Source organism: Lissotriton helveticus, chromosome 9 (assembly GCF_964261635.1).
Source record: "Lissotriton helveticus chromosome 9, aLisHel1.1, whole genome shotgun sequence".
Lineage (NCBI taxonomy): Eukaryota > Metazoa > Chordata > Amphibia > Caudata > Salamandridae > Lissotriton > Lissotriton helveticus.
Window position 1 is genome coordinate 868,607,730 of NC_136070.1, and position 25,699 is coordinate 868,633,428.

The 25,699-nt window shown below is 47.9% G+C and overlaps 1 protein-coding gene across 1 annotated transcript in view; it reads left to right on the forward strand.

Moving 5' to 3' along the window:
• The window catches only part of LOC144781932 (leucine-rich repeat and fibronectin type III domain-containing protein 1-like protein), a 568,434-nt gene that overhangs the window by 429,661 nt on the left and 113,074 nt on the right, over positions 1-25,699 (forward strand). The window contains exon 3 of the mRNA XM_078661018.1: positions 2,517-3,914. Coding sequence (XP_078517144.1) covers positions 2,536-3,914 — 1,379 coding nt within the window. The 5' untranslated portion in view covers positions 2,517-2,535. The remainder of the gene's footprint in view (positions 1-2,516; positions 3,915-25,699) is intronic.

The following is a 25,699-nucleotide window of genomic DNA, read 5'->3' on the forward strand; positions in this document are numbered from 1 at the left end:
TGCCTTTGTACACATATACTTTGCCTTCGACTGCCAGCAGTAAAATGGTGGCATTTTGAAGACAGGATTCAGGGCCGGCCTTAGGCATGTGCAAGCTGTGCACCTGCACAGGGCTACCAAACCCCAGGGGCCACCACGCCAATATATATCCTTAATAAAATAATCCTCTGAGGATGGATACATATTTGCGTGGCGGCCCCTGGCAGGGATTTGGCGGCCTCCGGCTCTGTTCCACTTTCAAACACCCTGACCTCCCCCCTCTTCACTGGCCTCCGTGCTCCGCCCCGCCCGGACCCCTCTTCCGGGGCCCCCTACCTACGCTCCCTGCCCAGGGCCGCCATGAGCCCAGAGCCGGCCCTGCAGGATTGCAAGTCACAATCCAGAGATGATTTGTAATTTAATGATTACTTTGTATCCTCTAACGTGTAGGGCTTTCAACGGGCAGCTATGTGTTCCTACTCATCAAGCAACATTAGAACTTTGCATTGAAACTGATATTTTATAGATTGTATGATCAACCCAATATTGCTGCAGGCAAAACTTAGAAAGCCCCAATACCGATGGGGCAGATAGTTTTGTTTTGGTCTCAAACTCCCATTTGCGACCAAGCTAGGATAATAATTTGGGTAGAAACAAGAGCAAATATTGCAGAAGCGCTATTTTCACACATTGCATTGGTCATGCTGAAGAAGCATAATAGTCCCCTCCCCTGGGTGTTAAACTTGGAATCTGGTGCAGTTTTCTTAGCTGCTAATTTGAAAACCAGTGCTAATGGAAATTAACAGGTTTGCAACTTGCATCTACATTTTGCAGCCCCACCATTGTCACTACCTTAATTTGTGTTACTTTCTTCTACTAGAGCATGGGTACTCACAAACTTTATCTCAGGGGACAAATTTAGAGTGTGGTTTGTGGCCGAGGGCTGCACCTCTGGGGGCGAGGCTAGTGAGGGTGGGGCTAAAGTAAAAACAACTGTGACCATGAGGTTGAACACAGGCCCCTGCAGAGGATGCATTAGTCCAGTGAGCCACCAGAAACAACACACACACACATGCCTGTCTGTCTGTCTCTGTGTGTCTGTCTGTCTGTCTGTGTGTCTCTGTCTATTTCTGTCTGTGTGTCTCTGTCTGTGTGTCTCTGTCTCTCTCTGTGTGTCTCTGTCTGTGTGTCTCCGTCTGTGTGTCTCTGTCTGTGTATCTCTGTATGTGTGCCTCCGTCTCTGTGTGTCTCTGTCTCTGTGTGTCTCTGTGTGTCCGGGTCTGTGTGTGCATCTCTGTGTGCATCTCTGTGTGTGTGTCTCTGTCTGGGGGTGTGTGGGTGTCTCTCTCTCTGTGTCTCTCTGTCTCTGTGTCTCTCTGTCTTTGTGTGTGTGTCGGTGTGTGTGTCTCTGTCTGTGTGTGTCTCTCTGTCTCTGTGTGTGTATCTGTCTCTGCGTGCGTCTGTGTGTTTGTGTCTCTGTGTCTGTGTGTGTGTGTTTGTGTGTGTGTCTGTGTGTGTGTGTGTCTCTGTGTGTCTGTCTCTGTGGGTGGAGTAAAGGCTGTGGGAGAAGAGGACGTAGAAGAGGACATCATTTGCAACACGAAACAGGAAGCTTCCTAAAATGCCCTTTAAAAGTCAACTGTGAAAACGCTTACAGCTGACTTTTAACCCATTGGCTGCTTCCGCGATTTCGCGGCAGTGCGGCCGTTTTAAAAAACGGGCGCGGCCGCATCGGCCACTGGCCGATGGCAGCACCAGCGAGGTAGTGCTGCCGTCGGGCAGCATGGAAGGGGTTAAATGGCCTTTTAGGAATCTTTCCGACTGTGCCATGTGTGAGGTCGCAGAGGCGGCAGTAAACACAGAATATGGCTGCAGGAGCATAAGTAGTGAATGCGTATTTAATATGTATTCACTACGTATGCTGCTGCGGTCATCTTCTGTGTTTACTGTGGGCCTCACTGGCAATGTAAAAATGGCAGGGCCGTACTATGAGTACCACCGTACTAGAGGATAGTGCACCGAATCTAGATTTTCAATGTTAACATCACCCGTAATCGCGACGGGCCCAACAACAGAATTGAAGGTTGTAATGTTTCACCCCAAGATCTCAGCTTCTTAAAGCAGCAGATATCTTAGAGTGAAACACAGGGGGAAACATGAGGGTATCGGTATGGAATCCCTGACTCCTGCATAGTTTATCCTCCAAATGTTTATATTAGGAAGTATTTCTGCCTCTCCAGAGCTAAATTGCCCCTTGAATTGGAACTTCTCTTTTGGGGAGGATTATCAGGCCATTTTCTCCCTAACTTGGAATCCCACTTTTATTGCCCCAGAGGAGTTGAGGTGAAGGCATTTTCGTCAAACTTTAATCTACATTTCTTTTAAGCTAGCCCTTCTCCCTGCCGTGAAAGTAAACGTTATAGCACTCTCACCTATGGGGTTATATATTTTCCATAAATTACTTCATGAAATGAATTGCTTTATTTTTTGCACAAGTTCTTTTCTTAACATGTATTTTTTTTCTTTTCCCTTTTTAGGTTAACCACCTTGATTACCATGGAAAGGCTGGCTATCTATCTACTGATGATAACAACATCAGTGAAAGCCATGATGTGTCCCAAGCGGTGCACATGTCAAAATGTGTCTCCTTCCTACACTATTCTCTGCACACAGACTGGCCTTTTGTTTGTGCCGCCTACCATTGACAGGAGGACAGCTGAGCTTAGGCTAATGGATAACTTCATCACCACCCTCAGAAGAAGGGATTTCGCTAACATGACAAACCTTATTCACTTGACATTATCAAGAAACACCATTAGTCAAATTATGCCTTATGCATTTTTTGACCTAAAAGGTCTTCATGCACTGCACTTGGATAGCAACAGACTTACCTACGTTGGCGAAGAACATTTGAAAGGGTTAATTAATCTGAGGCATTTAATTCTTAGCAACAATCAATTACACTTCATTTCCTCAGGTTCCTTCGAGGATTTCATTGAAACACTTGAAGACCTAGATCTGTCATATAACAATTTAATTCAACTACCCTGGGAGACAGTTGCGAGATTATCCACAGTCAACTCAGTGGGTTTGGATCACAACCTCATAGACTACGTACCGGAAGGGATTTTTTCAAACCTGCACAAACTCGCCCGGCTAGACATGACATCAAATAGACTTAAAAAAATCCCTCCAGATCCACTGTTTTCCAGAATCCAAGTTTGTGCCAAATCCAAAGGGTCACCTTTGTGCACTCTGGTTCTCAGCTTTGGGGGGAACCCCCTACACTGCAACTGTGAACTTGTCTGGCTCAGGCGCCTTAACAGAGAAGATGATCTGGAAACCTGTGCCTCGCCGTCTGAACTAATGGGCAGGTATTTCTGGACAGTCAAGGAGGAAGAATTTGTCTGCGAGCCCCCAATGATAACACACCGGACCTCCAGACAGGTGATCATGGAGGGGCAGAGTGTTTCCCTTAAGTGCAAAGCAGTTGGAGACCCTGATCCGTATGTGCGCTGGATTTCTCCAGATGGAAAACTGGTTTCCAATACCACCAGGACAATGTCTTATGAGAATGGCACATTGGATATTTTGACTTCGTTGATATCCGACCAGGGCACATTTACGTGCATAGCATCCAATGCTGCTGGGGAGTCAACCGGCCCAGTAGAATTAGTTATTAATCCTTTTCCTCATCTTGCGAATAGCACCAGTTATGATAAAGAAAGCGAGACTGGACTTTCGGATATACACAATCCTGCCAAGTCGAGCGTCCCTGCAAACGACAGTAAGGCTTATCGAGAAAAAAGAGTTGTGGTTGCTGAGCTGACCTCATCTTCTGCCCTCATACAGTGGCCTTCACAACATCACATTCCGGGAATACGAATGTACCAGATACAATACAACAGCTCAGTGGATGACATTCTTATTTACAGGTAACAGAAATTGAAATTTGCATGTGATTTAAAGTAATGAGTTCATGTTGCAATAGGAGATACTAAAGTGTTTCTTATTGTTAGTCTGTGACACATGTTAGAACTAGGAGACATTTTGATTTCTCCTCTGGATTTTATTGTTTATATACATGACTGCAGCAACGGTTCATTAGGAAAAGAATACTGAAATTCTAAAACTATCTAAATGAAAAAGTTTATTACTATGATCCTTATTTGTAGAAGATATTATCAACAGCACCCATCATTCCCATTTTAAAGATCCAAAGCCATATTTAGAGCACTTTTTAATTATTTAAGGTAATTCATTAGTGGTATTATACTTCATGGCCTACTATATTCAATTTTTAAAAAATTGTCTCTACAAGCATATTAAAGTAATGAGATCTCTCTCTCTTGCTGTGAGTGCTAAATAATATGAGGAACTTAGGAAGGAGAAAGAGGATGTTGTGGCCGAGGCCACTTTGGTTGGAAACTTTATCCACTTTTCATTACCAAACCCCTCTATTAGCACCATTTCAAAAGTTTTGCAAGTACTGTGGTTTTAGGCTGATTACATTTTTAGAAACAGAATTCAAAATGGTGCCTAGCGATGGGATGTTCATTAAAGCACAGATTAGAGTGGGCCAGTATAGAATTAGGTATTTACTGTAACCGAAGAACAATACCCCAGGATGTAGTATCAACTCGTTGCAGTAATTATCTCACATTTAGAGTTTGTACTCAGAAAATGGAGACTTATTTGCATAATTGGTGTTTATCACACCAAATTTCTTAAATTATCACTACTGTTTTGGCATATGAATTTAGGAAGGTTTGAACTGACAGACTTTATCAGGGTAAAATTGTAGGGATGCTCATTTTACTATAAAGCTCAGAAGTCTAATCCTTGTGACCATTTCTGTTGGGACATAGATCTGTGTTTACCTCCTACATATAACAAGATCTAAATGTGTTCTATATGATCCGACCTCCCTATTTGCGCCTGCACTCAATAGCGTAATTGCAACTTATTTGAAGTGTTAAACTGTCAATGAGGCCATGTGCCTTGAAAAGGTAGAGTAAGCAATTAAACAAAAATGCAGTGTTGATAGCTCCAGTGGTGAGAGGAGGAGAACGATTGAAAGTATACTGAAAGTAGGACACGGAATGGTGTAGGAGAAGTGAATACTGTATGGTTTACAAGGGAAAGTAGCATGCCCCCCAACATCTTACCACACATAATTTGAAGACCATCCTGTAATTAGATACTGAGCCTTTTGCTGTCTATTTGCCTATCTTCACATCCTTCAATGAAATGTATAAGCCCAACACAGTGACAGTCTCTACATTGGAGCTTGTAGGGATCCAGAAAAATGGACCAACTGGGTGCTCTAGGTCAAACATTTAAGTCAGCTCCTACTGCTACACATGACAAATCTCTGGAAAATGTGCAAACTGTAATAAAACCGCCATCTGATCCAGTCTTTTATCCTTATGCATAGGTTGCCCTAATGTGATATTCCACTCTGAACCGCTGTGATCCTCTGCCACACAGGCTTTCCGCAAAGAGCCACTCACTTTGGGGCAATCAAGGGCTTTTGCCTTTGTTTTCATCCTCTACATTCACTCCAGTTTTCTGGTCCAGTCCCCGGACATTTGATTGCTCAGGTATATTTTCAGACAAGCATTGGCAAAAGCAACAGATCTTGCCTTTGGGACCTAATGGTTTTGCCAATGATTTTAGTCATGCTGTACATCTTCCCTGTTACTGTGGCGAATGCCTAAAAAAGGGAGGAAAAGACATAGGCATCTTCCAGTGTTCGGTCTAATTATTTTCTATCTAGGCAGCAGGGCATGTTTGTGTACATAATTTTCTCAACTGCATGTGATAAACAAAGGCTATTTAGGGAAACAATGGCACGCCAAGTACCAAGAACAAGCAAAAAAATGCAGGTATCTGTAATTGCTGGTTCACAAAATGCAAGTGTGGTCGAAACCTCCAAAAGCAATGAGACTCTAGCATAGGTCCAGCGAGAATGCCCTGGCTCAGGAAGGCAGTATACACTACTTACAAGTTGGTATAATAAACGGGCAGGAGCAGAAGGCACCCAACCATCCTGGCATTATTTGCATTTGGCATTAGCCTTGTTGCCTTCACTGCATGTAGGGATTGCTTAAGAATGCTCAGGTGGGTGACATCGGGGCATCAAGAACAATTATTTAATAGTGGGTCGGAGCTTTTCTTGACATGTCCCTCCTGAGCGCTAATGGAGGCATGGCCTTTTGACTGTCAATTACAGGCAGCACGATATTGATAGGACAAAAGGGCCTGTTTTGCAGCCGAGGGCATCAGTGCTGTGAAGTGGGTTGGTGGGGTTTAAGTTTGATGGACAGCCACACCCATGTACACACACCAGTATAAATATACTGGAGCGGGTGAGCATCGAGTGAAGGGCATCTAGGCCCATTGTGCACAAGTCGGGTTGGGGCGGCTGCCTTTCTCTAGCCAGCCCGACATGCGCACTAGAGGCTTCCCTGCAAGGCTCATTAGTTCGCGTGGCTATCTCAATTCCATAGACGCCAGGCTCCTAATGAGCGGTGAGTTTGACCGCTCAAGCTAATCCTTTCAGTGCTCTCCTGCTTTGTAACAGCAAGGGAGCAGCTTCAGATTGGATGCCAGACATGGGTCTTAGAACAAGCCAAGGCTCCTCAGCCCATGGGTGTAGGCAGCATTTATTTATTTATTTATTTATTTTTTACATTTGTATGGCGCACAGCTACCCAATAAGGGTTTCCCGGCACCGCAAGGGGTGTAAGGCTAACGACAAATTACTGTAAGGCTTATTGTGAAGCCATGCAGTGATTAGCCATGTTTGCTATTGCTGGGCAGTGCTGCATTCTGTGCATAGTTTTACACAAGGGCTGCAAGGGACAGACCATCTGTAGCCCATACCTTGTGACCTCTGCTGTGAATAAGCGTAATTTTTGTCTTGCTGCTGACTCCGTCCAATCCTTGTGTGATAAAACGGAGAAGTGTGGCTCTAAGAGTAGAGCGGCAGACCCTGATGCAGAGGTCTGGCCCGGGATCAGGGTTCAATTCCCGCCTCGGTGGGTCTTGGCGCAATAATTCTCTCGGACCTGATATTTCTCTCGCCTCGCCTGATTTTCTCTCGCCTCGGTGCCTATTCTGATCATGGGCCCCACTCTGCAACTCTGGGCAATAGCTTGCTTAATCTCCACAACGGCCCCAATAGCGCTAGGATGCCTGGCTTCACCCTGGGGGTGCCCAGGAGTGGACACTTCACAGGGAAAAGCCAGGAAGGGTTCCACAGCGGTATGCGTACAAGCGCCTTGATGCCCTTGCGGCGATACGTGCGCTATACAAGTACTACATTTACATTTACAGATCTGCTCGACCCCCAGCCCATATAGAGTGGAGTCCAACCAGGCATCTACTATACAAGTCTGTGCAAGTTCTGATTTGTTGTGATGTAGGTGAGCACCGACCAGTCATATTTTAAGCTTGGTATGCAACTATGCAACGTGTTTAAAACACGTGCAAAGAAAGCTACATGTGTATGTACTTCGGGGCAGATTTACAAGGTCTGGCACATCTCTGCAAATCTACATGGATGCGCCAGAACACTTGCGACAGACAAAGCCATCCTTGCGCCACCAATGATGCTGCGCATTTACAATGTGGCGCGCCGTGGCGCATTTACAATGTGGCGCGCCGTGGCGCACGGATGGGCAGATGCATGTCGCATCCCTCGGCGGAAATGCGGTGCATTGCTGGAGTCGGGTCACAAGCGCGACGCGGCTCCAGCAAGGCTCGGGGGTGCCCTATACCTAACATGCTGCGTCACTCCTTACGCCTGCTTCAAGCAGGCGCAGGGTTTTGACGCAGCATGGCCGTAAAAGTGACTCAGTGAAATCTTGTAGATTTCACTGCGTCACTTTTACGAGGTGTACCTGTGAGGGAACGCCTACCCTGCTCTGGAACGCCCACATGAAACCTGACGCAGGTTTCATGTGGCGCGGGGGTTTACAATGTGATGCATCTCCCTAGATGCGTCACTTTGTAAATATGGCGCACCATGGCGCATGATTTATGCCACTGCTGCGTCACAGAAGTGACGCAACAGCGACGTAAATGTGTCGCAAGGGGCTTGTAAATCTGCCTCACAGTATATATACTGGGATTTAATTGCTATTGGGTTAAGTGTGTCTGTGAGTTTCAGGCAAGCACGGTGCAATTCACATTTCAATTTATTTGAAGCACATGCATGACCATGTCTATGGGTCACGGGTGCACTGCAGGTTTGAGTATAATGACACCCAGCTGAGTTCCATTTTGTGCGCCCACACTGGGCAAGGATTTCACTTGGGATATGGGATGCATGAATGACGTGGATCTGCGCCTGCCAAAAGCTTTCAAAATTCATGAGCATGGAAGTTGTATGTGCGCCCATTAATTCTCACAAATCATCAGGGTTTGTGTTTGCAAACGTGATTTTTTTGTCAGTGTACTTGCGCGTAGATGAAGAATAACGTTCGTAAATTCGGCCCTCTGGTTTATTTTATTACAAATTATTTACCAAAATGGTGTCACTAATTGTTTTTGAAAATGTATTAATGTAGGGTTTAGTCTGTACAAAATATTTCTGTGTGTGTGTGTATATAATTATTATGCAATAAGTTAACGCAGCTGTACCAAAGTGTCAGAGATGCGATTCACATTAAGCCTGACTTTAACAGCCCTCAGTGCCTTCATGAAAACAACATTGAAAACAGCATTAGATTTCAGCATCTCTGTGATGTAAATTAAAATCAACGCCATGGCTATTGATTCATTCAAGATGGATGGTTGGCACTGAAAGCATGTTCAAAACTATGGGGCATATTATCAAGAAACTGCTTTAAAATTTTCGCCGCTTTAGCAGCAGAAAACTGCCGCTAAAGCGGTGATAATTGGCTTGATAATATGCCGTAGAGAATTCCCATTGAAGCCCATGTTCACACCAGAAAATGGGCTTCCATGGGTATTCACAAGGGCATATTATCAAGCCCATTATCGCCGCTTTAGCTGCAGTTTTCTGCCGCTAAAGTGGCGATACTTTTAACACAGTTTCTTGATAATATTCCCCTATATTGTTAACCAGAGAGGTAAAAAAATCTTCTGAAATTCAAAAGTACTTCCTTATTGGTTAAAAGGCTTGAAGCCCTCTGTCTCTAGAATTGCAGGCAGCATGTGGCTCCGAACCGTTTGATAGCGAGTCTTGTCTTTTGGTGAGTGCATTTTATTTGTCTACAGCTGTCCATCTGCCTGTGTGTTTTGGCTTCAGTGTGTGGGCATTTTGGCTTGCGTAATGTGCACAGGTATCCAGGGCACAAGTCCTAAAAAAAGAACTGGGGGGACGCTGACGTCACAACAGGTAGTGCCGTCACGAAAGGTGGCTTGCACTCAGTTGCAGTTTATAGTTATCGATCTCCTGGTAAAATAAGTGGGGGGACCCCGTCCACCCGCGTGGTACCCCGACTCGAGCCCTGCTGGTATCCACAACAGTCCTGCCCCACATACGGGCATCCGTGACATTTTGTACAGGCGGAGTGAGGACACTACGACCAATATATCACAACAGTCTCGTCACCCCCTTCCCTCTTTGGGCGCCAAACGACCACCAAACGTTGGTTGCACAAGGGTGCGAAGTGCAAAGTGCGAACTGCGGAAGGGGGGGGGATGTCGAAGGGCACGACTGTCACATTTATAATGCTTCAACTAAAGTGTAAGGCAAGAGTCTCCCTGTGCTGTAAACCGAGGAAGTGGCAGACAGCTAAAACAAGCCTTCTTGCCAGGATGCTTCCTTCCCAGAAAGAAATGTAAATGTGCACAACTGGTCAATCTCCAAGGGTAAAGGGTGCTTGGATGCCCATATTGGCTTTTATTTTTATTTGTTTTAACCACCGGGGGAGCGGCTTGCGTGATGGGTGGCGTTGGGGTCCCTACTCCCCCTTGCTATGCCGGGTGGTGTTACCCCAACCCTCTCTCCTTGCCCCATTGCCATTGGGAGCCCCACAGCCTGTGTTACATTGGTTATCGTTGGGGTTTCTGCCACCTGCGTAGTTGACCCACTTGACTGTACCGAGGATGCCGAATTTGTAGACTGTACAATGCCCCAGCCAAAGCTGTTGGCCCATCACCCCTGCCTCATCTGAGGTAATAGTCTGAGAGTTCATAGACTTGTTGCGCTTGTCCGGCTGCCCATATTGAAACCGCTGCGGCATCCGCCTTGCCCGCTTGGCCCACGGTGCATCTTGTTGCGCACTCGTCCCGACCCCTTGCGACAACGTCCGTAGCGCCCAATCGATGCCCCATTTCTTAGTGACCTCCCATAGTTCTGCCTGCGCGCGAAAATCGTCTTTGGTGGCTGGGGCGTCCTTTCCCTTTTGGGCCCATTTTGGAGGCATTCCGCACTAAAGGAAACAAATAACAATTAGACATTTCCCTTTTTTTCCCTTGCATCCTGGGATACTCACTGCCCGGTGTCCCTTCAGTAATCCACAACCTTAAAGAACATGCTCCTACTTCAACATATGCCTTGGCCGGGCGCTGACGATACTTACTACACCGGCATTGCCCTATTCATCACAACATGCGGGCCTGTCACGCTAGTGAGCAATAGCTCAATACCTCATGCAAGCGTGCAGCAGACATGTTACCCCATATCCCCCTTTATGCCCCCACAGTAAATAATGCAGCAGCGCTGGGGATACTCACCGCTCCGGTACCTCCACTGCTAATAAAGCACAACCTACTCACCATCATGCTTGCGTGCATGCTCTGAGTGAGCCCTTAATTGCTCTAAATGCATGCACGCGTGACCTTTCAAACTATGGTGAAGGGGAGCCCCTGTTGTAACTCGGAGGATAGCATTGCGAACCTGCTCACGCAAGGCAACTGCGCTTCATTTCAAAGCCACAGACAACTAGCAACATTGCATCTCCCGCCCGCATACGCGGTGCGCACTTCATTTCAAAGCTATGGACAACCCTTAGCAACATTGTATCGCCCGCATACGGGGCGCGCGTTTCATTTCAAAGCTACGAAAACTATCACATTGTGTCACCTGCCTGCATACACGGCACACGCTTCATTTTAAAGCTACAGACAAAAATAGCCACATTGTATCGCCCGCCCGCATACCCGGCGCGCGCTTTATTTCAAAAATATGAAAAAAACTAGCAACATTGTATCACCCGCCCGCATAGCGGCGCCTGCTTCACTTCAAAGCTACGAAAAATAGCGCATCCTAAGGAAGAATTGCTACATTGTAATGTGGATTGAACTCGCGTGTGAACCCATTAAGAATCGTACCTGCGAACAAGGGTTCTAGGGTATTACTGTATAATAAAATGCCAAAATCTATATAAATAAAAGTCGCTAAGCTTATACTACGCTAAAGTGAGGCCCTCTCACCTAGCTGAACTGCTCGTGCACCCGACAAGGCTTTGCTGCGGCTTTCCCGCAGCTAACTTCCACAACGCTCCGATCTTGTTCATCCGATGCGAGAGGACAAAGAGGGCGTCTTTACCTGCCCCTGGGCTTTTAAAACCCCCGCCAGTTTGGGGTTTCCGGTGCCCCCCGCATGATGCGATTCCGAAAGGTCCCTGAGACGTACACCCTCTTCCGGGTCGCTTGACCCGGAAGAGCTTCTGACCACGTTCCTGCCTCTTGCTGCCACTAAAGACACCACGCCCCCTAGGTGGGGTGGTGCCCGTCATTATTGATGGAATCACTTGAAGCTTCCTGATACAACTTTATTCTTTTTGAGGGTTATTGTAAGAGAGCTACCAGCTAAACTGTGAAGCGTGAGCTTTTAAAAGACAGTTATAAAAAAACGGCACTGCTTAGGGTCTGCAGAAAAATCAATATTTTGGTAAGACTTTTTTATCATAAACCTTTTTTTGCAGTCTTTAGCACGAGCAGCCTATTTTATATTGTGTGTAAAGCGAGTTTAAAATAATGACTTACATGTTCACAGTGCTTACTACTGCAGACTGGAACCTTTGCAGCACAAAACAAATCACTATTCTCCAGTACACTAACCAGGATTCACTGCTGTGGCTCTCTTGCGCACTGCACTAATAGATGCTCAACAGTGCTGCATTTACCACTGATTAACATAACTTGTATTTAATTTTCATATAAGCTGTGTGTTATTTTATATGTAGTTACGAGAGGGTGAAAGACCGAAAAAAGTAACAGGATATGTTGTTTTTTAACTAATCATTCCGCCTCAAAGGAGGCCTGAGTCTGTGCTCATTTCCGTATGTGTGCTGCTCACACATAGTGCAGTGTTCTAGCATAAACCATCCCTTTTTTTTCTCATTGTAGTGAGTGATCAGAAGGTGAAATTGTTGGGCACTTCCCATCATGTTACTGTAATTTGTGTTCCTCCCATGCACCATTTGCCCACTCTTTTTTCAAATTTGGGAGAAATGGGTCGAGCTTGCTCGCTGCGCCCACTTGCGCAGTGCCCTCTGCTGCAACTTTTATGCACCATCACTTTCAAATGTCACCAGCCACCACTGCTCTTGACTCCACCAATGTAAGGCCTAGGGTGTGGGCAGGAAGCAGCCAACGGTACCAGTGGTCCTGTTAGAAGAGCCCTAAATTAGGAGCAACTCAGCACCTTGTCAAGTCCATCTGATATCCCACAATAGGTCTAGGTCCATACCATCCTGTGCACCACCCGAAACTGAGCCTTGCATAGCCAGCGTGCACCAACAACTGCCCTGCCATCTCTGCCACTTGACACCATGCCCCAAAGAGAGGGGCTCTGTCCATGTGTATCATGGGCCTGCTTAGGGATAGAGCAGGGGGTTCTTCTCACGTCTCCCCAGCTAAACGCAAACCAGGTGGATGCTCCCAAAATACCCATCAGCTTCTGTTTCTGTCTGTAACTAAATAAGGAATGTCTTCCAGCAGGCACGGCAGAAGTGATTGTCACGACTTCGTAGATTTATCAAATTTTGTTAATAACACATATCATTTCTGACATTTTGCAATGACATATTTTCCGACATGTTGTACAGGGAATCATCACATTGGTGGGTTTTTTGATTCCTATAAATCTGATGATTAAATATGTTAGGCCTGGGGGCTTTGCAGTGCCTCGGCCCTCAGATGTTTCTGACATGTTTCATTACCTCAAAGTACCAGTAATCATTTTATTAAACGTGAAAAAATGACAGGTCGAGAAGTCTGAGCGTCATTTGTGCCTGTGGCTGGCAGGTTGTACAATGCTCCCTCTAACATGAGACTACCCCACAGAGAGAATGTATCTTAATGGAACGTTCGTGTGGGGTCATATGTCATGTTAATAATGACAAACCCGGTCTCACAATACCAAGATATGGGTTTTGTGACGAAAGTTATTAGTTAAGAATTGGGCACGTGTGGTAAGGTGGGCAGTGGACTAATGCATCCACTGTAGGGGCCTGTGTCGGACCTAATGGTCACAGGTTCTAGTGCCGGAGGGACCACTCAGCGTTTCATCCATCTGAGGTTGATAAAATGAGTACCATTGAGTTGGGTAACAAGATAGATCTGTTATTCAGCGCCTTGAGACCCTTGGGTGATATGTGCCCTTTACAAATACACATGTTATGTTATGTTAAAGGTGTCATGGACCCAAATGGAAGCAATGAAAGTGGGCACTCGCCCCCGGTTGGGTGGTAAAAGACAGCCATTCTTATGGTGCTATGTGGCCCTTACACTCATAGCGCAAGCTGTCACTCCACTGTTCATAGCTAGACCCCTAATACTAGGCCTTTTATACAGGTGCGCAGCACAGGCACTGTGAAAACAAATACTGAAAATAATATGTTGATTTTCCTTGTCCTTATAACCCATGTTATGCCACAAAAATACTGCTTATTATGAGAGACCTCATCAGGAATTATTAGGGCAGCAACTTTAACACGGACCACTCATGTTACTCCCATGGACGTCAATTCACCAACACTCCAGAGGTAGCGGAAGTCACCTCACACCTCAGTGACATCACAGGAAGTGGTCAAATGACCTTTGAGCCCGAATCCTAGAAAACAATGCCACAAGACCTTGATCCTGATGACATCATAATAATTATCACCGAAACTTACTATAGTCCCCAAAGGGAGAACGCATTTCTAAATCACAGGGAGAAGTACAAAAAGAGATTTAAAGAACAATAGAGGCCAGAACACATTATTTGCAGGGGCAATAAATTGTGTATTAACGATTTTATTGGCTTGATTTGGTCATTTTCATCAATCGCTATCACTATCACGAATGTGGAACACAAAGGTGACTGTTTTATTCAAAAACATATATTTTTCAAATATTCACAGTAATGGACAATGCCAACAATTAAAAAAAACAAGCATTTACAATGCAACGGTCTCGCCTTTGCAAAAGTTAGAGCTATTGGCATTGTAAATGACAAAATGTTTGTTTATGTGTTGGTTTTTAAAACAGATAAATAAATGGCATTGTCATTTGCAATGTCAATATCTCAAACACATGTAAATAACCAAGAGGCAAAATAAACATACATATGTTCCCTAGTAATTGACGTATAACATGCGATAATATAACATTATGAGACATAACAAAGAGTCCAGTTCTATTAAACAACATCAGAAAGCACTATAACAAATGACACACCATCATAGCACATAACATCACAGCAGCATACAAAATAGTATAGCATGGCACAACAGGGTGACATTATAACAACACAACTGAACACATGTTAATAGACGGCAAAAACAAAACCATTGCATTCTAAATCAAAGCATAACATGTTGACATTATAAATGCTTGTTTGACGATATCAGGTGGGGTTTTGAGTATTATCATGACATCATTCACCCAATAGCCCGTTTAACCAACACCACTTAATATTAACTTTGTAAGGATTCAAGGATGAGTCAACACAAAATGAATCAAACCTGCTAGAGAAGTAGCTGCATTAAGCAACTGAGCTACCTTAGTGGGAGTAAAATACCTCTTCAGCCGTCAACTCTAACACCAGGCCTATTAGAAGAGATGGTGTGTGCCCGAGGAAAATATTGTATACATCTCTGAACCAATCTAAAGTGGACACTCCGCAGTTTAGGTGCCCTATCAATTGTTAATGTTTCATAATAAATCCATAATCATATTTATTACAGCGCTAAAGGCAATAGGTTGAGTGAAGAACTTAAGACGGAAATGCAAAAGTCATTATAGAAAGATAATAGAGAACCAGTAGGTGCACTGATGGTTGAAAATATTTAAAGATGCCCCAATGTTACCAATTCGAAGTGAAAAGTGCAGGTGTGTAAGCGAAAGTCTGACCCTCTCTCCCACATGCACATACTCTAAACATTCACGTATGTCGGAGCAGCAGTGGACTAAACAAGCACTCCTTGCTTTACTCTGGCACCTGCATTTCCACCGCGCTGTCTACCATTAGTAGGAGCCTCGAGGCGCTTTCTCAATCTGGCTGCCTTTTCATGTGATGGGCGTTTACACGGCCGGTTGTACCTGGTTGTGTGCCTCTAACGGTAGTTGCTCTTTAATGCAGAAGTAAATTGAGTCCAATCCTATAAAAGAACTTTGGCACCATTAAATGTGCGCCTGAAAAATGCCCAGGCACAAACGGCAATCTTTTTTTCAACAATCGATACATTTCTGGAGAAAAAAATCAAAACTTTTTTCTATTATTCACCTGAATGCCACAACCATGTGGAGCACGTGAGAGTGTGCACGTGTGTGCGCGCATGTGTGTGTCCACGTATGTGCTCCTGTGCCACTGGGAATATGCGCAAATCGCTTTCCATAATGCCACCTCTCGTAAAACATGCTGTAGTGGCATTAACTGCTTTACTCGCTGCAGAAATGTAACGCTCAATTGATTATAAGTCTTGTACTGATTGCGAGATCGCGTCCGTCCGTATCTTGGCGGCCATCGAATCTCTTTGCACGCGCGTCATGTTTATAGCAGTGCAACCAGGGGCACGTGGTCGTGTGATCTACATGTGAGACTGATGTGCAGCACAGATCCAGCCATTGGGGGCGCAGCGCGCCACCGGCCCGGGCCCCAGTCAAGCCCCCATGCTCTTCTCTGTAACCAAGTGTGCAAATTGGACAAATGGGGCCTTTTGAGGTCTAATTGAGCGTGAGAGAAGGAGCTGCCCCCGTTAATGAGGTCTGAGAGAGCTCCCTTTTCATGCCTTCAAGAAGACCCCCTTCCATCCCTATAAAATCACCAATCACGTGACATCGCAGAATCTATCGTGACAGGCGCGCCGAACCCGGTATCAGGAATGTTAATTAGTGCGGCGATTGTTTCTCTCCATTGACTCCCCACGGGGCTGTCTTTGAAGGCACGGGGGGCTTCGCAGGTAGTGCACACAGGGGCACCGCGTCGCCTCTGAGTGCGGCTGCACGAACCAGGTGAACGCACCCCGTGCAAGAGCCGTGTGACCTATTACAAAGGAGATACATTAATTGCAGGGTTATGGTTTTGGGGCCAGGCGGGAATCCGTTAGACAGCTCCTGTCCCTGCCTCGTTGACACATCTGTGCGGTGTTCGGCCCGCGCAAGACACTAGTAGGACACCGCAAGTGTGACGCAACAGTTGTGCCCACTGAACACCTCAAGACCGTTACACCCCTTACTTCTGGCTATGGTGCACATAAAATGCTTCACACGTGACTCGGTGTACACTATAGCAAGTCACATCTTCGCGTGTTGCACATGAGAACAGATCAGGTGTGTCAGTGTTGAACTATGTGGCGCCTTACATATGTCTACAAGTGTGGCATACTCGAACAGCTCTAACATCAGAAGTGTTACACACACAAGAACAGCTCAACTCTGCCTTTAGCGCCACCTAGAACGCCCGCTTCTGATAGTGTGCACACTAGTGCACATCACGTCTTTTACACTGAAATAGCTCACATCTGCCACTGGTGCACACTGGGCCATCTCACATTTTGAACGAGCTGCACAACTGCTACCGCCCATCTCTGCCTTGATGCAGGTGATAACGGCTCAACTCCATTTGTGTTTACACTGGGAGCGACGTAAGTCTGGTCTTGCAAACAGACTACAACACCTCATGTTTACTCGTGGTGTAGATAGGGTAGCATTAAAATACATCATACCCGCCCATGGTGCGTAAAAGAAAACTTCACGTCCACCTGGGATGAACACCTCAACAGCTCACGTCTACCCGTCGTGCTCTCTAGAGCTCCGCACACCTACCTGCCGTGCACTCAGCAGCAGCTCGCATCATCCCTGGTGCACGTCAGAGCACCGTAAATCTACGCCGTAATATCGCCGTAAATATAGCGTCTAATCTACAACCCGCTGCCCTTCGCAGCACTGGGAAGCCCAGCCGTGGATGGACAGAACGAAGGGGGCCGCTTTCTGCTTAATGCTCGGTCAGGGAGGGGCCCGGCTCGTTTTGGGCTGGAGGGCAGTGACACACAGGCCTCTCACCGAGTGTCTGGAGTGGAGTTTTGAGATTTTCAGTGTGGATACAAAATGGGGAAATTCCTGAACCGCACACAACGCCCCGGGGAAGGGTGCAATGTACGCCAGGATTACTCCCCCCCCCCCTCGCACACTCCCTCCTCCGATAGTGCGGGCTGATGTCTGTAGTCACTCTGCTTCTACTTCCGGTTTGGCCGGCAATGCTTCCGGGTCGCCGCAGGCAGCGCGGCGGCCCGCCCTGCACGGGGAAGGGAGGCAGCTTTCGAGGAGGACAGCACCTGGCCGCGAGCGCGTTCTCGTGCGCGTGACCTTCACAAATCGCCGCGCGCGGCCAGTGCTGTCCTCCTGGGAAGCTGAGCCGTTAACAATAAGGTCTCTGGCGAGAGCGAGCTTCGCTCGCTTCTAGCCGAGACCTAAAAATGAGTATTTTTAAAATGTTTAATGTATTTTGTAATGTTAAGAGTGCAATTCCACTTCTGAATGTATTTTACTTAAAGTGTAATGCAGAAGGTAAACACTGTTCATAAAAAACAGTTAATCTGTATTTGGTACTGCTTTTGCCACCTCTAAGGTAAGAGTCGCAAAAGTAGTGCTAAAGGTCCCAGGGGTCAAAGATGCAACCTCTAAATAATGTCCATGGTTTTCCCCAAAGATTTTAGTAACTAAAAGCAGGTGAAATCGGTGAGGGAAATTGCAAGGGAGAGTGAGGTATTACCAGAGGAATCTGAATAGGAATTACCGAATCCCATGGTAATTTCTAATTCATCTGGGGATTCTCAGGGTTCAAACCAGAATCTCCATTATCCCTACACCTAACGGGACCTCTATATCGTTAACTCTGGTGATGTGAAATTAACAACTCTGTATCAAGCATCTTTAAATGAGGTCTGTAAGAAAGTGAATTAATATTTAGTCCACCACAAGTAATAAAGTAATTAACCTGTTAGGTCCAGAGAAATGTTTACATTTATACTTAAACTAAATCCCTAATAGCCACAGCACAGAGCAGATAGGCTTAAATTAGAGAAAATGTTTAAAGCATTTAGAATTATCAAAGTAGTTAAGAAGTCATAAATGCAACACAATAAAAGTCTTACTCCAATGTATAATATATGAAGGAAAATGTAATAAAGACAATGACACCAACATGACAAAAATCCAATAATGGAAATAAAAGATATGAGTTTTTGAAGATTTAAAGGAAAAAGACCAAAGAAAAATGAAAAGCGTCAATCACCAATCACTGTTCACTGTTGACCGGGACCTGAGCATGATTTCAGGCCGACCATGACGGGTGGCAGGTCGGAGACACCAAGCAGGCTTGCCCTGATCAAAAATGTTACCTTCTGACTTAAAGTCTGAGTTAGATGTTGACAGATGTGATGCTCCGTCACAAACGTGACGGATATCCCGGCCGCCTTATTACAAGTGCATTATATCCTATGGCACTCGTTATATGGCGGACAGGATATCAGTCATGTTTGTGATGGAGAATTCCATCCGCCAAGATCTAAATCAGGCACTAAGGGGTCTATTAGGATGGCGGGCGGACTACAGTCCGCCCGCCACCCTAGCGGTGCTAGGACCGTCCGCCAGTGGTGCGGCGGTCCCGCTGTGCCTAGTAGGATGCGACCACCACCATGGTGGTCGCATCCTGTATATTTAACATTGTGGCGGGCGGTGCTGTATTCAGCACCCACCACAATGTTAAAAGGGCATGTTGTGCATTTGCATGCACAATGTGACAGGCACCGCGTGATGCCTCCCACCTTGTGCATGCAAATGTCGGTGGTACCATGGGTACCCCCCAAGTGCAGCCACCCACCCCCAAATCCCCTGTGGGCCTGCAACGGGCCCCCAAAGTCATTCTCTGCATGCCTTTCCATGGCAGAGTCTCCGCCATGGAAAGGCATGAGACCGCCATCATCGTAATATGGATGGCGGTGCCTGGAAGGCATCGCCACCATATTGCAGGTCTTTTCCACCCGGTAGGCAATCGGGCGGATTGTCTACAGGTGGAACATTGGCAGATGGTCTTTCTGTCCACCTGGCCCCCTCTGTCATCGTAATATGGTAGGGGGGAAATGTTAGGCGGGCAGACGGAAATGGCGGGCGGATCGCCACCGCCATACGGCGGCTGGCAATCTGCCTGCCATCCTAATAGACCACTTTGTCTCTAAATGGGAGTCAAAATCCTCCAGGTGGGAAAAACCACTTGCTGCATCCAGCAAAGTGCCTTTTAAGTCAGATAGGTATTGAGGAAGGTCCATTGGAAGCCCCTGGTTCTGGCGAGCAAAGCTCCAAGGGGGAAAATCTAGTTTCATGCCTAGGGAAGTCCTCTCATTGGCTAGGTACATTTGGCACCTTCACCCAGTCAATATTTCTACCTTCAAACTTCATCTCTTGTTTGGAGCACAAAATCCTGCCGCGGGGCAAGACGGCAAGCTGTATCCTAGAAGGTTGCATTGAAGATGGATAGGCTTGCTGTGAGTGGCTGCTGAACTGGATTTTCAGGCGGCAAAAGAGTGAGACCAACCTGATTTTCTTGACTAACGAGTTGGTGCCTTGGGCAGATTAGCTTTGGTGGTCATTCCGGTCTTGGAGGTCCGGAAGTTCAAAATATCTCTAAGTCCAAATTTTTCAGAGATTTCAGAATGAGTACTTCTGGGCACCAGTATGACTTCTAGGACTTCAGGGTCGGAACTTAGCTGTCAAAATAGATGTGTTAAATGTGTGTAATTTGCATTACCATAATTGCATGAAGTTTCAGCAAAATTACACAACATTATGCAGAGGACCGTCTTTTTAGAAATTCTCACCGTGAGGAGCTCTTGGCTGGAGGAGGACCTGCCCTCTTTTGCACCGCACCCTTTGGACCTCGCCGCACCCGCTCCGCGGGTGCCGCATCGCCAGCAGTGTGAGGGGCTGCACCTGTGACCGAGAGGGAGCTGTTCTGGTTTTGGGCTGTGGAAGGCAGCTGGGCTGCGAGCGTTGCGGGGACTCCATATCCCAGGAGTCCCTGCGTGACCGAGTGACACATTCCGGTCCGCTCTCCCTGCTGCCCCGCCCCCCGCCCACTGAAGGCTTTTTAATCCCTCATCGCCCTGCCTCTTGTCGGACCGTCTTTTTAGAAATTCTCACCGTGAGGAGCTCTTGGCTGGAGGAGGACCTGCCCTCTTTTGCACCGGACCCTTTGGACCTCGCCGCACCCGCTCCGCGGGTGCCGCATCGCCAGCAGTGTGAGGGGCTGCACCTGTGACCGAGAGGGAGCTGTTCTGGTTTTGGGCTGTGGAAGGCAGCTGGGCTGCGAGCGTTGCGGGGACTCCATCTTCCAGGAGTCCCTGCGTGACCGAGTGACACATTCCGGTCCGCTCTCCCTGCTGCCCCGCCCCCCGCCCACTGAAGGCTTTTTAATCCCTCATCGCCCTGCCTCTTGTGGGACCGTCTTTTTAGAAATTCTCACCGTGAGGAGCTCTTGGCTGGAGGAGGACCTACCCTCTTTTGCACCGGACCCTTTCGACCTCGCCGCACCCGCTCCGCGGGTGCCGCATCGCCAGCAGTGTGAGGGGCTGCACCTGTGACCGAGAGGGAGCTGTTCTGGTTTTGGGCTGTGGAAGGCAGCTGGGCTGCGAGCGTTGCGGGGACTCCATATCCCAGGAGTCCCTGCGTGACCGAGTGACACCTTCCGGTCCGCTCTTCCTGCTGCCCCGCCCCCCGCCCACTGAAGGCTTTTTAATCCCTCATCGCCCTGCCTCTTGTGGGACCGTCTTTTTAGAAATTCTCACAGTGAGGAGCTCTTGGCTGGAGGAGGACCTGCCCTCTTTTGCACCGGACCCTTTGGACCTCGCCGCACCCGCTCCGCGGGTGCTGCATCGCCAGCAGTGTGAGGGGCTGCACCTGTGACCGAGAGGGAGCTGTTCTGGTTTTGGGCTGTGGAAGGCAGCTGGGCTGCGAGCGTTGCGGGGACTCCATATCCCAGGAGTCCCTGCGTGACCGAGTGACACCTTCCGGTCCGCTCTCCCTGCTGCCCCGCCCCCCGCCCACTGAAGGCTTTTTAATCCCTCATCGCCCTGCCTCTTGTGGGACCGTCTTTTTAGAAATTCTCACCGTGAGGAGCTCTTGGCTGGAGGAGGACCTGCCCTCTTTTGCACCGCACCCTTTGGACCTCGCCGCACCCGCTCCGCGGGTGCCGCATCGCCAGCAGTGTGAGGGGCTGCACCTGTGACCGAGAGGGAGCTGTTCTGGTTTTGGGCTGTGGAAGGCAGCTGGGCTGCGAGCGTTGCGGGGACTCCATATCCCAGGAGTCCCTGCGTGACCGAGTGACACATTCCGGTCCGCTCTCCCTGCTGCCCCGCCCCCCGCCCACTGAAGGCTTTTTAATCCCTCATCGCCCTGCCTCTTGTCGGACCGTCTTTTTAGAAATTCTCACCGTGAGGAGCTCTTGGCTGGAGGAGGACCTGCCCTCTTTTGCACCGGACCCTTTGGACCTCGCCGCACCCGCTCCGCGGGTGCCGCATCGCCAGCAGTGTGAGGGGCTGCACCTGTGACCGAGAGGGAGCTGTTCTGGTTTTGGGCTGTGGAAGGCAGCTGGGCTGCGAGCGTTGCGGGGACTCCATCTTCCAGGAGTCCCTGCGTGACCGAGTGACACATTCCGGTCCGCTCTCCCTGCTGCCCCGCCCCCCGCCCACTGAAGGCTTTTTAATCCCTCATCGCCCTGCCTCTTGTGGGACCGTCTTTTTAGAAATTCTCACCGTGAGGAGCTCTTGGCTGGAGGAGGACCTACCCTCTTTTGCACCGGACCCTTTCGACCTCGCCGCACCCGCTCCGCGGGTGCCGCATCGCCAGCAGTGTGAGGGGCTGCACCTGTGACCGAGAGGGAGCTGTTCTGGTTTTGGGCTGTGGAAGGCAGCTGGGCTGCGAGCGTTGCGGGGACTCCATATCCCAGGAGTCCCTGCGTGACCGAGTGACACCTTCCGGTCCGCTCTTCCTGCTGCCCCGCCCCCCGCCCACTGAAGGCTTTTTAATCCCTCATCGCCCTGCCTCTTGTGGGACCGTCTTTTTAGAAATTCTCACAGTGAGGAGCTCTTGGCTGGAGGAGGACCTGCCCTCTTTTGCACCGGACCCTTTGGACCTCGCCGCACCCGCTCCGCGGGTGCCGCATCGCCAGCAGTGTGAGGGGCTGCACCTGTGACCGAGAGGGAGCTGTTCTGGTTTTGGGCTGTGGAAGGCAGCTGGGCTGCGAGCGTTGCGGGGACTCCATATCCCAGGAGTCCCTGCGTGACCGAGTGACACCTTCCGGTCCGCTCTCCCTGCTGCCCCGCCCCCCGCCCACTGAAGGCTTTTTAATCCCTCATCGCCCTGCCTCTTGTGGGACCGTCTTTTTAGAAATTCTCACCGTGAGGAGCTCTTGGCTGGAGGAGGACCTGCCCTCTTTTGCACCGGACCCTTTGGACCTCGCCGCACCTGCTCCGCGGGTGCCGCATCGCCAGCAGTGTGAGGGGCTGCACCTGTGACCGAGAGGGAGCTGTTCTGGTTTTGGGCTGTGGAAGGCAGCTGGGCTGCGAGCGTTGCGGGGACTCCATATCCCAGGAGTCCCTGCGTGACCGAGTGACACCTTCCGGTCCACTCTCCCTGCTGCCCCGCCCCTCGCCCCACTACGTTCCCTATTTCTATGGTCCTCCCTCCCGCAGCGCGGGACGCAGCTCGGGGCGAAGACCGGGCAAAGAGCGGGCCGTTTGAGGCCGTTCGAGGACGGAAAGGACTGGACTGGGCCACCCCTCTTGACTAAAGTCTGTTGCCCACCTATTTGTTAAATATTGTTTGTTTAAAGACTTACTATGTGCTCACAGGGTACTCGCAGTAAAACCGCAAAGGGTGGGAAAATGCATAATGGGACTCTAGATGACTTCATCACTAGGACCAATATGGCTATCGATCTTGAGATCAACAAAATGCAGAAAAGAGTGTCCATAGAGCTAGATGCTGCACGTAGACTATCCCAGGACTTAGCCTTGTCTAAAAAATCATCACTTGGTACTATTGCCTCCGCCAAAACCCCTGAGCGCCTGGCTGGTCCCAGACCGCTTATAACTGAGGCAGTTATCCATCACTCTTCACCGACCCCTCTCTCGGAGCAATCTATTATCCTTTCCCCACTGCCTGTTAATTTTATTCCGATTTTGGCACCAAACAATCCTGCTTTGGATTTAGGCATCCCTAAAAAAACGGAGACAATTAAGCCGACTATTAGTGTTAATAAATGGGATGCAATCCAAAAAAGGAAACGCTTGGCAAGATCAACTTATGCCCGAAAAAAGGCCAAAGCAGCCAGAGCCAAATTTTTTAATAATCGCAGAATTCCTGCTTTAAATGGGGTGGGTGATGAAGTTTGCCATTCGAATGATTGTTTAAGGACCAAGGAGACCTGCGTCAGTATAGATAGTGTGGCATTAGATTCATCTAGGGGTACTACCCTTCCTCAATTTGCTGAGGGTGTTAAGAAGGGTCGCCAGGTGAACTGCAGGATGGTAATGAAGATTTTCTTAACACTGTATGGGAGACACTTAAAAAGCTCCTAACACCCCTCAAACTCCGACTCTCACGCATTGAAAATAATTTGCTAGAGATGGATAAGACAATTGTTACATTAGCTAGTCTTAGCCTCAAACAAATGGAAAATAATAATACATTGGGAGACGAGAGTACACCACAGGCTCTAGCTGTATCATCATCCCCCGTTCCGCCCCCGCCCATACCTAGACCTATACCAAAACCTCGTACAAAGGATTGTATCCCAGAAGTTATCACCCCACAAGTTATTACCCCTAAAGTTAATCCCCCCCTCGTCCTGCCCAAGCCATAACTGCCACAAATTCTGGGACTTGGGGCAACACCCGCAAACCTATTAGGACTACGACCCAAAGGGCGCACCCCCAAGGTCCCAGAAACACACACAACTTCCGTGGGGGTTTCATAGATCTACCCCCTGATGTTAGACCATATGTTGTAGTGTTAGCCGGTGTGCCTGTCTTGAAGCCACATTCCCAGGAGAACTTTTGGTCACTAAAAAATAAGGTTATTTATTGGCTGAACACAAATATACAGTTACCAGATCACTTAATAAGTAACATTCTAATGGTACGTAGGGTACCCTGGGTAGGCCCAACACCTAAGTCTATCCCGGGTGACTGTATTGTTGTGTCTTTCGCCGATCCATGTACAGCGCAACATCTATGCTCATGGGATGTACAAGGCGAAAACGCAACAATTGTTGTTAGGCCTCTTACCTTCTTTTATCCCCCACGGCAAAACATAAATTTAGAGGGGAAATGGTCATTAGTCCAAAATACAGGGAGGGGTTGGAGGGGATACGGTTGGCAAGGTCATAATCACAGGTGGGAAGGGGCACCAACGTCCAATCAGTTTGGCTGTTTGGAAGATATTGATTGACTTAGGAAGGTAAATGATTCTATATATGTCCCGGAACCCACTTCTATCGCTGTGATTTCCTCCCAACATGAACCATGTCTAGATAGTTCTACCCTTATAGAAGTACCACAAATGGACTCAAGTATTGTGACCAATCCTGTTGAGATTAGGGTGGAAGAAGCAAGTCTACCGGTGGTCAAATCTGGTTGTAGTTATGCAGGGACACTTAAATTGATTTCTTGGAACATAGCCGGGTTAAAGAATCGGTTGGACAATGATGACTGGGCAGAATTCATCGATACCCATGACATTGTCCTTTTCCAGGAGACCTGGGCAACAGTCCCCCTATTTAGAGCAGGGTTTCTAAATCATTATAAGCCAGCGATACAGGGTCCTAAAGGCAGAGCTTCTGGTGGACTGGCTGTGTGGATTAGAGACTCTTTGGGGTATCAATCTACGGAAATTTTAGTTGATAACCCGACCTCCTTTGTATCAATTTAAGCAAGGGTAACAACGAGAATATTATCTTAATTAATATCTATGCCCGTGGTTGCCAAGGAGGCCGTAAGCAACCGATCCTGAATACCCTTGATTTGTTTCTGAGGAACCTAGGCTACGATCGTCTTATTGTAGTGGCAGGGGATTTGAACTGCTCATTCGAACCCATTCTTAGTATAGATGAGGATGTGGAAGTCGATGTGGATACTGCTTGGGATATTCCGCCATTGACCATAGGCAAGGGTGTCAGGGGAACTGAGGCGGCCTTGCATTGGCTGGGTTTCTGTATGGAATGGGGGTTGCGTGCAACCAATGGGCGCACTACCTC